Source organism: Fomitopsis serialis (assembly GCF_022376445.1).
Source record: "Fomitopsis serialis strain Sig1Antser10 chromosome Unknown B0H18scaffold_33, whole genome shotgun sequence".
Lineage (NCBI taxonomy): Eukaryota > Fungi > Basidiomycota > Agaricomycetes > Polyporales > Fomitopsidaceae > Fomitopsis > Fomitopsis serialis.
In genome coordinates, this window is record NW_025954993.1 from 262,561 (window position 1) to 275,047 (window position 12,487).

The 12,487-nt window shown below is 54.6% G+C and overlaps 3 protein-coding genes across 3 annotated transcripts; 1 reads left to right on the forward strand and 2 right to left on the reverse strand.

Moving 5' to 3' along the window:
- Positions 1–2,431: 2,431 nt before the first annotated feature.
- Positions 2,432–4,903, reverse strand: B0H18DRAFT_360826 (uncharacterized protein). Its single transcript, XM_048037758.1, has 21 exons — positions 4,651–4,903; positions 4,511–4,601; positions 4,370–4,451; positions 4,294–4,307; positions 4,205–4,241; positions 4,080–4,141; positions 4,015–4,024; positions 3,934–3,951; positions 3,850–3,875; positions 3,764–3,789; positions 3,654–3,709; positions 3,568–3,592; positions 3,493–3,504; positions 3,412–3,430; positions 3,320–3,362; positions 3,167–3,267; positions 3,055–3,114; positions 2,969–2,996; positions 2,849–2,912; positions 2,770–2,794; positions 2,432–2,705 (listed from the first exon to the last, which is right to left on the reverse strand). The coding sequence occupies exons 2-21, from the start codon at positions 4,579–4,581 to the stop codon at positions 2,531–2,533; spliced, it is 954 nt and encodes a 317-aa protein (XP_047893413.1). The 5' UTR covers positions 4,582–4,601; positions 4,651–4,903; the 3' UTR covers positions 2,432–2,530.
- A 1,109-nt stretch (positions 4,904–6,012) lies between these two features.
- Positions 6,013–8,129, forward strand: B0H18DRAFT_954916 (uncharacterized protein; the record flags this gene model as incomplete). Its single annotated transcript, XM_048042302.1, has 9 exons — positions 6,013–6,157; positions 6,220–6,241; positions 6,283–6,340; positions 6,411–6,598; positions 6,764–6,799; positions 7,042–7,116; positions 7,294–7,367; positions 7,485–7,925; positions 7,969–8,129. 9 exons carry the CDS (start codon positions 6,013–6,015, stop codon positions 8,127–8,129), a joined length of 1,200 nt encoding a protein of 399 aa, XP_047893414.1.
- Positions 8,130–10,128: 1,999 nt separating this feature from the next.
- Positions 10,129–11,484, reverse strand: B0H18DRAFT_1094818 (GroES-like protein; the record flags this gene model as incomplete). The annotated part of the gene is made up of 6 exons (XM_048032393.1): positions 10,129–10,376; positions 10,438–10,752; positions 10,812–10,918; positions 10,967–11,207; positions 11,268–11,370; positions 11,431–11,484. The coding sequence occupies 6 exons, from the start codon at positions 11,482–11,484 to the stop codon at positions 10,129–10,131; spliced, it is 1,068 nt and encodes a 355-aa protein (XP_047893415.1).
- Positions 11,485–12,487: the final 1,003 nt, after the last annotated feature.

Genomic DNA, 12,487 nt, shown 5'->3' on the forward strand with positions numbered 1-12,487 from the left:
CCAGGACACCGTTTACAAGACATTGCAGTGGTGACGGCCAGCCCACCGTCTCGCCGGAGTAGCAACATGTTCTGGTTCCTTTGTGCGACCCGGGCGTGCGTGTGTGGCTCAGGTTGCGAGCTTTTGAGAGTATTAGAGAACATTAGATGATGCTGAGCACCCACGTCTTCAAGCTAGTGAGGGGGAGCGACCGAGTCGCTCCCAAACGGGCGCGTCCCGAGTCCACCGGTGGAGACATGTCGAGAGCGTAAGCCAGCACGATACATTGCATCAAAGCAGCATCCGGTGGGTCCAAGACTGGCGGCAGCATGGTGGAGGGCAGAGAAGGAGCTGAGGAAGAAACACACTGTCGAGAAACGAGAAACGAGATGAATCCGCGGCGAGAGGACGATCCATCATCCACGTGCACCGTGTCGGCCACCCTTTGCCTGCCGCCCACGACGGGGCTCGGTGAGCTGCCTAGTGCCCTCCTCAAGCCCTCCTCCTCCCTCGAAGCCGTGCTCAATTTCGGTGTGGACTCTACCTCGCGCGCCCAGACATCGGCCTCGAAGGATACACCAAATCATTGTTACGTCTGCCTCGGCTTAGACATCGCGCGAATGTCGTGTTAGGACGGTGTCTGCACCCATTCAAAGAGACGAGGCTCGCTGACGGTATGCCTGAAAGTGATAGGTCAGGAGAATGCGCGCTGTGTTCACTGAGATGCAGAGGCTGAAGTCCGTTCATATGCGCATAAACCTGGATGGGATCGCTAAGCGGAATCGCAGGTGAAGACGTACGACTTGGGCGTGACAATCACCATATCTAGTCCGGGTTCATGCTGTCAGTACGTCTCACCCTTCGCGTGCATTATGAGCGTGCTTTTCATGGTTTCTTGGATAGCATTCTCCTACTCTGCCTCATCCCGCGCTGTCCAGTCGGTGGGCATTCCGGTCACCGGCGCCCGAGCCGCCCGGCGCTCGTGTCCTTGACCTCGAGCAAGTTCAAGAAAGACAGACGCATCAAGTTATATCGTCCCGAGGGACGCGTGCCTTGACAAGCTTGCAGGCATGAACGCCGGAGGGGACTATCGGGCTCCTGGAGGCTGGTTGGCAAGCCATGCCAAGAGGCGCGAGGCAGATACGATTCTGGCGACGAAGTGTGTATCTGCCTTTATATACAGGCGTATCATATGTTGTATTGACCTGCGATTGGCCTCGCTAGGTGATTGATTGTGCAGCAGGTTCCCAAGGCCCTGAATCAACACGATGCGAGTGGGGCGCGAGCATGACCTCTTCATGAGCATCACAAGAGATATCCTGACGGCTTGTATGTTCATTGCCGTACCTTTCATCCTTGGCACAAATGTCATAATACTTCCTGTCATTAATCTCGTAGCGAACCCCCACTTGTTTGCACGGCATCGCAGTATCAGACTTCTGTCAAGGCTCCCGAGTTCCCGGGCCTTGAGTATGTCGACGTCCTTGCATAGCAGTGCGTGCATGTCATGAATACCCCCATAGGGCACATGAGGACAGCGCGGAACATCGAGTGCCCGGCCGGTCAACGCGTGTTATAGCGGCTCCTCCTATCCATGCAATCACTGCTTACAGACTCACTTATCGGACAGGTTTAAACCCTTGACATGACCTCCACAGCACGAACATGACCTTGCTACTTCGACGTCAGTGGATCCCGACGAGCTGTTTTCCCGCTCACTTTCGCGCTCCATCAACAAACGATTTAGCAGCTGGAGGACGTGGGCATTTCCAGGGTACTTACGCAATTTTCGAACCTTAGGTCTAACGAGCCGTGTTATTCAAGTACGTGCTTTCCACGGATCAAGACCCTGGCGCGAAGTTCGATTAACTCGGGAGCGCTCGTCGTTTCGACACTGGACGTCCACTGAGGGGGACGACACGCACCAGGAAGCCCACAAATAGGTTGATACAGTTATTATGGATACTGTACGCACGGCGTAATGGGAATGAAGTTAAGCTTGAGCTCAGTCCGTATTGGGCCCAGTCGCGGTGGGATCATGTTGTCGCCCAGTCGCTGCCGTGTCCGCACGTCCAGTGTATCCACAGCTCACCACAATTCCAAAGATATGTAGAGAAACCAGCTACGAAATCTGTATGGGAGGCACGTCGGTCTTCGCGGAGGAATGCTGGGAGTCGCCGGGCGGTCGTGCGCAACGCAGAAGCGAACTCGCCTGCCACCGACTGGTAAAGATGAGATCTCAGGCGCTTCGCGGGCGTGCACGGTGAAGCCCGGCTCGGGCTCAGCTCGGGCTATCCGTATCAAGCTGCATGTTGGAAACCCTCCGACCCATACCGGTCCCGTTTAGGCTAGGTCCCCTGCAAGGCGATTCCTCGCCTGTCGAGTTGCTGTCGGGTCTGTGAACGATAACAAGTATCGCATGCCTATTCAGGAATCATCGACGCCACTGTGGTAAGTGGCAGGCGGCAGTCTCACTATCATTTGGACAAAGTCGGAAACTAGAATTACAGAGCATCAAAGCACAGCCGTGGTTGAGGCAAGGAAGCCTCGACTACGGATAGCGAGATATACTATCATCTGCAGAATGGCCTCTGTACGTATCCAAGCGAATAGTTTCCGGGTTCGTGGACGCGACCTTCCTGGCACCGACCTTAGTCGTGCCCTCTGTGAAGCCGGATACGTAGGACACCCCGTTTCCGGTCTTCAGGTGTTGGCGGGCGTTCAGGCTGAAGGAAATGTCAATGAGGCACGAGTTAGCGCAGACGATGGGAGCCCATGATCGTTGCTTACACGGCCATCATTGAGTTGACATACACTGTGAGTAATACTCGGTGAGTTCGAGCATCAAAGTAGACATGCTGTGGCGTACTCTTGACCCCCGCACAGTTGAAGATGAACCACGTCAACGTGCTGGGTGCAATGGAAGACAAGAACTAACGCGGCGCTCTTTAGCTCGGGGCGCCGACGAGTGTCAAACACAATGACGAACCATTCCTAGATTTACGATCTGTATCACGCTTGAAGGCGACCAGTCTGGGATCAGCGAGATGGTCTAGTGGGAGCGGCGAAACTCACGTCGTGAGGATCCCGCGATTGACGATGTAGACTGTTAGTGTCTTGATGAGATTGTCGGTGCTTCAGACGTATGTCAGCCCAATACAGAGCGAAACGCGGAGATATTGCATACTGTTTGAAGCCCGTCATTCTGCTGCGCAACGTCCACCAGAGGGCAGCACATATACATATGTCTGCCCCTGCGGCAGCGCAGTTATTGACTGCGCTCGGCACCTGCGTGTCTGTCACCTCAAATAACTTCATCGCACTTGGCCTAGAGGCTTACCACGTCCGGGCGAAGAGTATTCGAGATGATCCAGCCGTGCGTACTGAGATCACGTCAATGTGTGGCCATTCGTGACCTATGGCTCTGCTCACGCAGTATCGTATACTCCCACTGTCAATGGCGAAGGAGTTATTAGTGTCGTTCGTGATCTGCCATGAATAACGTCATCTCACCGAAGCCAAATGCTAGTATTGTCCGTGGTCAGTGGTCACCGTACAGGTGATCATGATTCTTCGGACTTAACTCACCGAGGGCCAGTAGAGATAGGACCAACTATGCTCAGTCATGTTGATATCAGCATACGACGGTCCGATGCCTAGAAAAGTGCACTCACGGGAGGGATAGTCACCGCCAGTCGCATTTTATACGTTGTTCCAAACTGCTCAAGTACTGAGAAACGTAGAGATGGTTGAGCGTTAGCGATCAGATGTAAATTAGACTCACGCTGCCAGATTCCGTGAATATAGAAGCTAAGCATCGTGATACGAGTCAGTCTTCACGGAATTTCTAGAGCTTGTGGATTTGAATACATTTGCACGATGCATATAGTCGCGCGCTGGGCGGATTATCAGTCGTAGGTTATGTTTATTCAATTCTTCAAGGAGTATCCGCACCAACATCGCATATTGCACCTATGTGTCGGATTTGATTTATGTCCGCCGGCTGAACCTCCAATGAGAGATTGAAAAACTCACTGCATACAATCTGAATTGAACTCTACATTAGAAGGAAGCAGACAGCGTGAACAGAAACGAAGTACTTCGGCACGACGATAAGGGCAAGTAGCTGCCCATGGCCCTGGACGACGAAAGACCATGTAATCTGCCATATTCATAACCTCGCTTAGCATCCGACAGGCCATTAAGATGTCTGGAGACCACATACGCCGACGTCCGAGATGGTTATGGCCGTGTCGAGTGCCCTTATCGACCTAGTCAGTCCCGTGCTACCGAGTGTCAAGCCCTCGCACCAACAAAGTTGAAAAAACCTAGAGGGTCCACTTAGGTTAAAATCAGGGTTATACTACGTCGTGACAAATACAAAACGCACGAGTATCTTCACGAGTAGTCTGTCGCGGCGCAGATAGTTCCAGGAATAATACGCAACTTGAGCCAATGTCGAGCCGTAGAACCTGCCAGTGCAACGAATCAGTTCGAGTCCCTGACAAGGCAGTACCAGAGAAAGACTCACAATGCGGAGAACAGCGCGCCAATGAATACACTACCCACAGTAGGGTTCAAATCGAGTTGTAGGGTAGACATACTCCGCGGAATGGTTGAGGCTGAAGCAGGATGAACAACTCAAAAGCGCAACTTCGGGATATCACATACACAAAGATACGATGTCCAAGCTTTATAACACAAGTTGACTTTTTTTCTCGCCATCACGAATTACACCCAACGACCTGCCACCAGACTGGCCCGGTCGTACTTACCACGACTCGGACAAAGTACTACGATACCATTGAGGCACTCCGACGGGAATCCATGCTCTTCTGCGCAGTCCAGTCTCATCAATGTTGCGATTGAGAAGCTCAGGATGTCTGAGAATCAGATAGTGAAGCCTCAAGTATCAATGATGGTACGTCGTGGAGGAGGAGGGGATCATTCAGTCCGGTGGGCAATTCAGAGAATCATCCATAATGACGGGCGTGACCGAGCCTCGGAGTTACCATATGAGGCAAATCATTTAGACGCCGATGCTCGAGGAAGGTCGAGCGCTGGTGGAGGCTGGTGGTCTATTATTGATGTTTCTACTGATCTTACGCACACCGTCCTGGGATTCGTCAAGTTCTCTCTCACAGCTAGAGTCCTGAGGCATCCGGGAGAATATTCCAGCTGAAATGCTCAATTTTCACCGTCATAAGCAAGTCATGTACCGAGTCTCGTAACCCCGAGTCGGTGGTCTCAGGCATGTCGTTGACAGAAGCCAAACACCCTCAGAATTCGATGTCTGGTGAGCACATACTCAATGAAAAACATCCGGTGTCTCATAACGCCTTATCAAACCGGACTGCTGTGCCATCTTCTGCATCATCGTACCCTGCCAGTGGAGCTCGCTGGACCCTCCTCACGCGGAAGCTGTCCGAGTCGCAGTCTGGGAGGATGGCCGTCGATGACATGATCGACAGTATCGCCGATTGTTATACTGCGGCCTCAGCTTATCACCACTGCCTTCTATCATCATATTTCCTATCTCTTCGATGGCAGTTGGAGAGGTCCGTGAACAATAGTCACTGCCACCGAGGGTCTCGTTCCGCGAGACCCTGGGAGGGCTCTCCGAGCTTTCCGGACCTGTTACATAACGGTCAGGATAATCCCCGGGTAGTGAGTTCATCCTGTGAATCGCATCATTGAACGCTTTGACCCAAATGCAGGGTCCTAGGGTGTATCGGAACGTTGCTCGCTGCATTGTACTGGCGATCTCAGGCTACAAGGCACTATCAGCGTACTATGATCAAGGCCCGACATGCTGACATGGTCCCATGATATGCATTGCGATCGCCCACGCTATAGAAGGTCAGCGCAGTCATTCGACTTCATAATTCTTGGCTATGCCCTTTGCCCGCATCTACTCATCCATCACCATTCTCAGGAGGTTTGAAGGCATCACCGTCAAATCATCAACTGGAGTCGCTATCATCTCCTAACGTGTATGTAACGTTTTCACATACCTGAGCATCCTCCAGGTACATGTTGAAGTCTGCGTTGGCTCAGGATATCATAGTCCCGAGCCTGGGTGAACACACCGCAGGATATCAATCGGAGCAGCGTGTTGACTGCCAACTTGCCGACGAACTTGCCGTGAATGCGCCGCCATCTTATGCCAGAAGTCAAGGTGGTTGAGACCTGGCCGCGGGAAGGCATGCGCAGCCAATACTATATGCCACTGCCTTACAGGCTGTTCGGCGGTGTACTCAGGGTCCGTCTATTCGTTCTTTTTCATTCATTCCGGAATGATAGATGTGTGCATCAATCTTCAGGCTTCGCAGTGCTTTGGAAAACCCACCACGCTGTCGCGGTGAGTGTCAGGCAGAACATCCATGACGTTGACGTGTACAAATTCTCACCGAATATACGATGGTCTGCAGAACGGAGTCTTAAGCTGGGCCATTCATGATTCAATTAACAAGGACCCAGATTTTGTGCAGACGGCCGACGTGTTGTCTGCGATCAAAACAGTCCGCGATCTAAACAGCCTGACATTCATCAAGCTTCACAAGTCGGGTCGAACATTTTGTTGTGACCCGGGAACCCGTGATAGCGACACCCTTGTCCGGTGAGTCTGTTCATACCTCTCGGGCCGCCTGATGAAGAGGACGCCGTGGAGCGTCTGCGCTCATCCGTACTGACTATTTTTACGATACTTATCGGCTGCTTGAAAAACCAGTAGGCACGGAGAAGCGCCTCGCTCACTGACAGGATAATCACGATGTCCGTACAGCGCTGCGTCTCAAGGATACGAGGATACTCGTACAATGTCAGTTCAGTCGCTCGCTGTCACTTCGTCTCATCACTGCATCACTCATTATCTCTTCTTTCTGCCTCTGAACCTTGGTATCGTGTTCCCCGCGACCCTGATAAGTTCCACAATCGATCTCAGCTCAGCACGTCGAGTGTGAAGTTGTATGGGCCGCACCAGTCTTTCATTACCGTCGTAATCCTGATTCCCGAAAAACGGCCGACGAGCGATGGGCGCTCAACTTCTATTCTGTTCTGCAGATGCAGGGATCGACTGTCGCGGATTGAGTGTCTGAAGATGTCCCATCGAAGGCTGTCACTGAGTCAAGGACGCCAGTGTGTATAGAGTCGGTTCTCAATAAGTACCACGCTATTTTTGATCCTGTCGCTACGTAAGCTCCATGCGCGCCGGAACAGCGTGTGTCACCAATGCGAGGTGTATTCATTCTGTGTACTGTGTGTGCGTTCTGCGATCACTGATCTTGCAAAGCAGTATGAATGCGCTTCCTGCAGGCCTGTGAGAGGATACCTGAGATCACAGTACACGTCAGGCTCGGGCTTCACGGCCCTTCACCTATTTACTTACTGTGACACGAGGATGTGGCCCGTCACACTGAGTCTTGCGAATCGGATCCGAACCCTGATTTGATTCAGCATGGTCTAAGGATGCTACTCTGTGAATGACATAAATCTGATCTTATCAGTATCCCGCATGCGCTTCTACGTCTGCCTGGGGAGACTAGCATCTACTCTACAAGAGGCGTCGATAATTTTCACACGGCAGACAATTGGACGAGACAAAGATGACATCTCATTGGCTGAGAGACGAACACCGAGCGCTGCCCGACCTCTTGAGTCTGACGCGGCGCCCTCAGCCACTGCGCGTTCCTCCTCTGCAAGCTCGGAGGCCCTCGCTCCACATGTTCTGCACAGCGGACACTTTTTCCATATCCCATATCCATGCAGATGGCTTGAATTTACTTATGCCGCTACACTGCCGTCCTTTGCCCGCCTTCGCCACAATAACTCGGCACAAATGGCAGCTATACCACCGCCTGTCAATACTCCATGGAGTGCGCGTCGGCGTGAGGATCGTCAAGCGCAGGAGATGATGAGCCCGACTAGGGATTGCAGTGAAGGCCAAGGTATGCCAGTCATATTCTCACACTGTACTATCCTCTTAGTGAGCGCTTGAGCGACCGGATGACAGGACACACAAGCAGGCTAGGTCATCCGAGATGCAGGCTCCCACATACAGATTAGAGGGAAGTAGGCAGAATGTACGTCTTTCTTCCCAGTGGTCTGAAGCACCGGAGTTGACCTTCCCCAGGGTGCAGTCGCCGTGGTGACATGAAACGCGATGCGCACGCCGAGCGCGAGCGCGCCGGGCGAATGCCCAGCACGCAGACACGGCCGACGAACGCGCATGGAGCCAGTGGACAGGCGGGCGAGCTGGTGCGCAGGTGGGCACACGTGGACGGGCAATCGGATGTGCAAGCAAGTGGATGGGCGGGAGAGCGAGCGGGCGGGCGGGAGAGCGGGCGGGCGAGAGAGCGGGCGGGCGGCAGGCGACAGCGCACACGTCCACCGCCGCCCGTGAGCGTGGTGGCCGAACACCCAGTGCACGCAGACGCGGCCGACGAAGGCGAACGCAGGCATGCGAGCGGGCAGACAAGTGGGCCACGACATGCACAGCGAGGGCGAGAGCGAGGGGCTGGCGGGCGTGACGTGCAGCAACACAAACTTCAACAGTACAGGCACAAGACGCACAACGACCACGAGCATGCAGGGCCAATGCCCTGCGTGCAGACACAGCCGACGAACGGATGGTGTGCGCGAGAGCTAAAGAAGGGCATCGGGGAAAGGTGAGTGCAGACGCACGCGAGCGAGCGCGCTGACTGCAGTCACAGGGCGCGGCGACGTGAAGCACGGCGGGTGACGGCGCGCACGTCAGAGCGCACCGGGCGAATGCACGTCACGCAAACACGACCGATGAACGGACCACCCGCCGCGTGTGAGCGAAGAACGCGCAAGGGCGAGTAGACGGTGGGCGCACGGCAACACCACCAACCACTAGCGCGCAGGGCAGAGGTCCCCTGTGCATGCGCGGCCGATGAGCGGACCACAGGTGCGAGCATAGCGGCGAGCAGGAGGAGAATGGGTGGAGGGTGAGTGCGGAACCGAGTGGGTGTGGACGCGAGCGAGCGGATGGTGGGCAGACCCCACGCGCTGAGCAAAAGACCAGCAACGGCGACGTTGTTGGGCAGGCCGGCGCACGCGCAGCACACCGACCGCGAGCATGGAGGGCGAATGCCCAGTACGCAGACACGGCCGATGAACGCGCACGCAGGCAGACGAGTGGACGGGCGAGCGGGCACACGACCGGACGATGACACACGCATGGCGACCGCGAACTCGCAGGGCGAGCACGCAAGCCCCGCCGACGAAGGGACTGCGCGAGCGTGAGCGAATGGCAGGGTCGGGGCATGCGCAATGCGCCGACTGCGAACGCACAGGGTGCCCCGCATGCCAACACAGCCGACGAGGGCGCCGTGGGTACAGCGAGCAGGCGGGAGTGCGTGAGGATGGCGCGTGAGGGGCGAAGACGGAGGACGGGGAGGACGGCGGGTGCAGGCAACAAGCCCAAACCCGCGCAGATACTGCCGAGGTAAGTCAACCAGCGGTCCACTGTCGACACCGGCGGTGAACCCGGGCAGGGTATGGGTGCGTAGGTCGCGGGTCGCGGGTGCGGTATGCGCCCTGCGCTCCCGCGGTGCTACCCGTGCCCATCCTGGCCCCGTTCACTAGCACTAGCCATAGTTTGGATAAAAGACGACTTGATCGTAAACGTGCTATGGAATCCGTACTTACATCAATGTTGACTAAACTATTGCAAGCAGAAAAATGCTCGATGAGGCCACGAAGCCGACTCCCGAAGGGAGGTGGCTGAGTGGCCTTTGCGTACAACGTATACGTCTTCGCGCACAGCAGTACTGGCATATGACTGTTGTGTAGTATAGCTTTGAAGCTGACTCCCCGTGCGGCCGAAGGAGGCGGCTGACTTGGAGTGGCCTTCGTACCTCTTCAGCGCGCATAGCACTACTGGCATGCAATCATTGATAACCTCCAGTCCGTAGCGGAGCACGGGTTTCCGCTAGTGCGCGCAAACATGCCGACAGTAACCTCCCTGGTGCTACGACGGACCGCTTCAAGATATTGTAAAACATTGCGAATTTAGCTGGACGTAGACACATCCTTCACTTTCCGCAGGTTCCCCGCACATCTGACGCCCCGGTCATCTCTACCCAATTCAAGATCGTGAATATTATTGTCAGGTCAGGATCCAGATCACAAATGGTAAACGATCTTCTCCGCACTAACTTTCCCTTCCCTCATGTACTGCAAACCTTCGGGTATCGCCTGCAGCCCGCCCTCCCACAGCTTTATGCGATTCGTCACGATACAATCATCGCGCAGGAGCTGGGGCATCTTCTTCATGAATGCCGCGATTTGCGCCTTGTCATTGGGCTGCACGGCGTACTTCGCCTGCGGACCGAGCGAAAAAGGGCGGCCGAACGCGGTATACAACAAAGTGTCTACCCCATTGGATGTCAGTCGGCGTGCTTCAGTCACCGCCTAATCAACTGAGATACGCACGGATGAATTCCACGTCTTTGCGGAGCTTCTTAGCCTTGAACGTCGGCGGGAACATTAGGATGAGCTTCCCTCCGTTGGCTCCCATGCAGCGTGCACAGAGCTCTTGGGTCTCCTTCGTGCTCTGAGTGTCAACCGCATAGCGCACGCCATTTTCCGTCACCTTTTTTATGGCGTCGACGACGTCGGCGCTCTTGTAGTCATACACCGCATCTGCCCCCAGAGCCTTGACGAGGTCGAAGTTTTTGGGAGACGCAGTCGTGACAACCTTGTATCCTGAGAGGCGTGCAAGCTGAATGGTATATTGGCCCACCGAAGCTTGACAAAACATAGTCAGGAATGTACTGGGATAGAACGATTTAACCAGTCAGACGCACAACTTCCCCCATGCACGAATACCCATTCGGTGCCGTCCGCCTTCTCCGGTGGCTCTACGAGCGCTAGACGCTGTGGATGGTACAAGCATTGTACTGCCGTGAAAAGCCTGAAATTGCGTAATCACACCGGGGATGATGAACTACAGACGACATACCCCACGCTGACGGTTGCAGCCTGTTCATGGCTCAGAGTCCCCTCCGGAACGATCCACGCAAGCACCGCGGGGGTCTTGACGTACTCCGAGTACGCGCCGCCGTCGACATAAGTACCTCCCATCGCGAAACCGGCGACGTGCATGCCGAGCTCCGGAAATGTGACGTTCTTGCCCTGCTGCACGACGTGCCCAGACCAGTCGCACCCGAGGACCGTCCCCGCATTCTGCACAACGTCGACGACTGGCGACGGATGAGATTCCGATCAGCGACGGACATGCAGGTAGAGGACTGAAGACTTACATCTCCAGTCTGCCGGATTTTGTGCGACAGCGACAACCTTCACGAGGATGTCATCGTCGCCGAGGGTGGGGACCGGGTGGTCCTGCACAACGGCCTTCTTTCCCTGGCGGTGTTACGGGGTTGAGCTTTTTTCGAGACGACATTCGACAGAATGGGGACTTGCCTTCTGGACAACAACGGCCTTCATCGTGGCTGGGATGGGAGTATGTCCGTCCATTGCCTGAGATACGGGCTACCACTTGGCTGCGTCCCGCGCCATAAAAGCACTAATCCGTCCTGAACAATGTATCAGTGTTGGCAGATCCATGATTGGGCTCATCCGCTCCCCCGCCGCTGTACACACCGTTGTAAGCTTACAGTACTAGGTACTGCGTGTGACAACGCACGGATATCGCATCTAGCCCTGAGCCTGTGACATACCATTACTTCAAACCCCTTGGAACCGCGAAGCGCGGGTGGCTTAGTCAGTCACAAGTCGATATCTCGGACTGGCGATAGTGTGGAGGAAGCCGGAGGAGGTCAGATTCACCACACGAACTCCACTGCGGCGAGGAGTGACAGCGTGGACGAATGCACAGTTGGGAACATGTTCGGCACATCCGGGGGCCCGCACAATCTGAACCGCGCACCAGTACTTCACACACGAAGCCAGGTGTCAATCTGTTACGTTGTCTCTTCGTCAATTCGACCCAGAGGTGTATACGTAGCGACAACTTACTGCGCCTTTACGCTTTAACCTTGAGTATGGCCAAAGTATGGTACTATTAGGTTGTTACGCTCGTGTAAGTCATGATGACAGTTAGATTATATAAGGAAACTTGACATCCGGTACTTATTTGCCGGTGTGGCTGAGGACAGCGTTAACGTTGAACTCGAGCTTGCCTTGAACCTCAATCGACCACAAATTTTGGTTCACTTCCAGCAGCAGCCAGCATTGCCATTCGGGTCCTTCTTGGCTGACTGCACTCACGGTGACACGAATCAAATGGCAGTGGAATAGATCGGCCTTATGATGATCATAGAATACGTCCTGGTGAGTGTTTGGAACTTCCCCAAACCTGACAGACGTACCGGGTCCAGATATGGACTACTGATTCGTGCTTTGCTTGAGGGCATAGTTGAATCACTGACACACAAGCCAGATGCAAGGACACAGAACCACGCTGCGGACTTGAGGCTGCATCGACTCATCAGCGGAGGTCTTGGCTGCCACTCTCAAG

What these genes read in the sequence shown, in the direction of transcription:
- B0H18DRAFT_360826 (XM_048037758.1), bottom strand. Translation starts at nt 4,581, where the DNA reads ATGTCTACCCTACAACTCGATTTGAACCCTACTGTGGGTAGTGTATTC. An exon ending in ACTATATGCATCGTGCAAAT is followed by an intron (nt 3,790 to 3,849) that starts GTATTCAAATCC and finishes CACGATGCTTAG; the next exon opens with CTTCTATATTCACGGAATCT. An exon ending in ATACTCTTCGCCCGGACGTG is followed by an intron (nt 3,268 to 3,319) that starts GTAAGCCTCTAG and finishes ACAGACACGCAG; the next exon opens with GTGCCGAGCGCAGTCAATAA.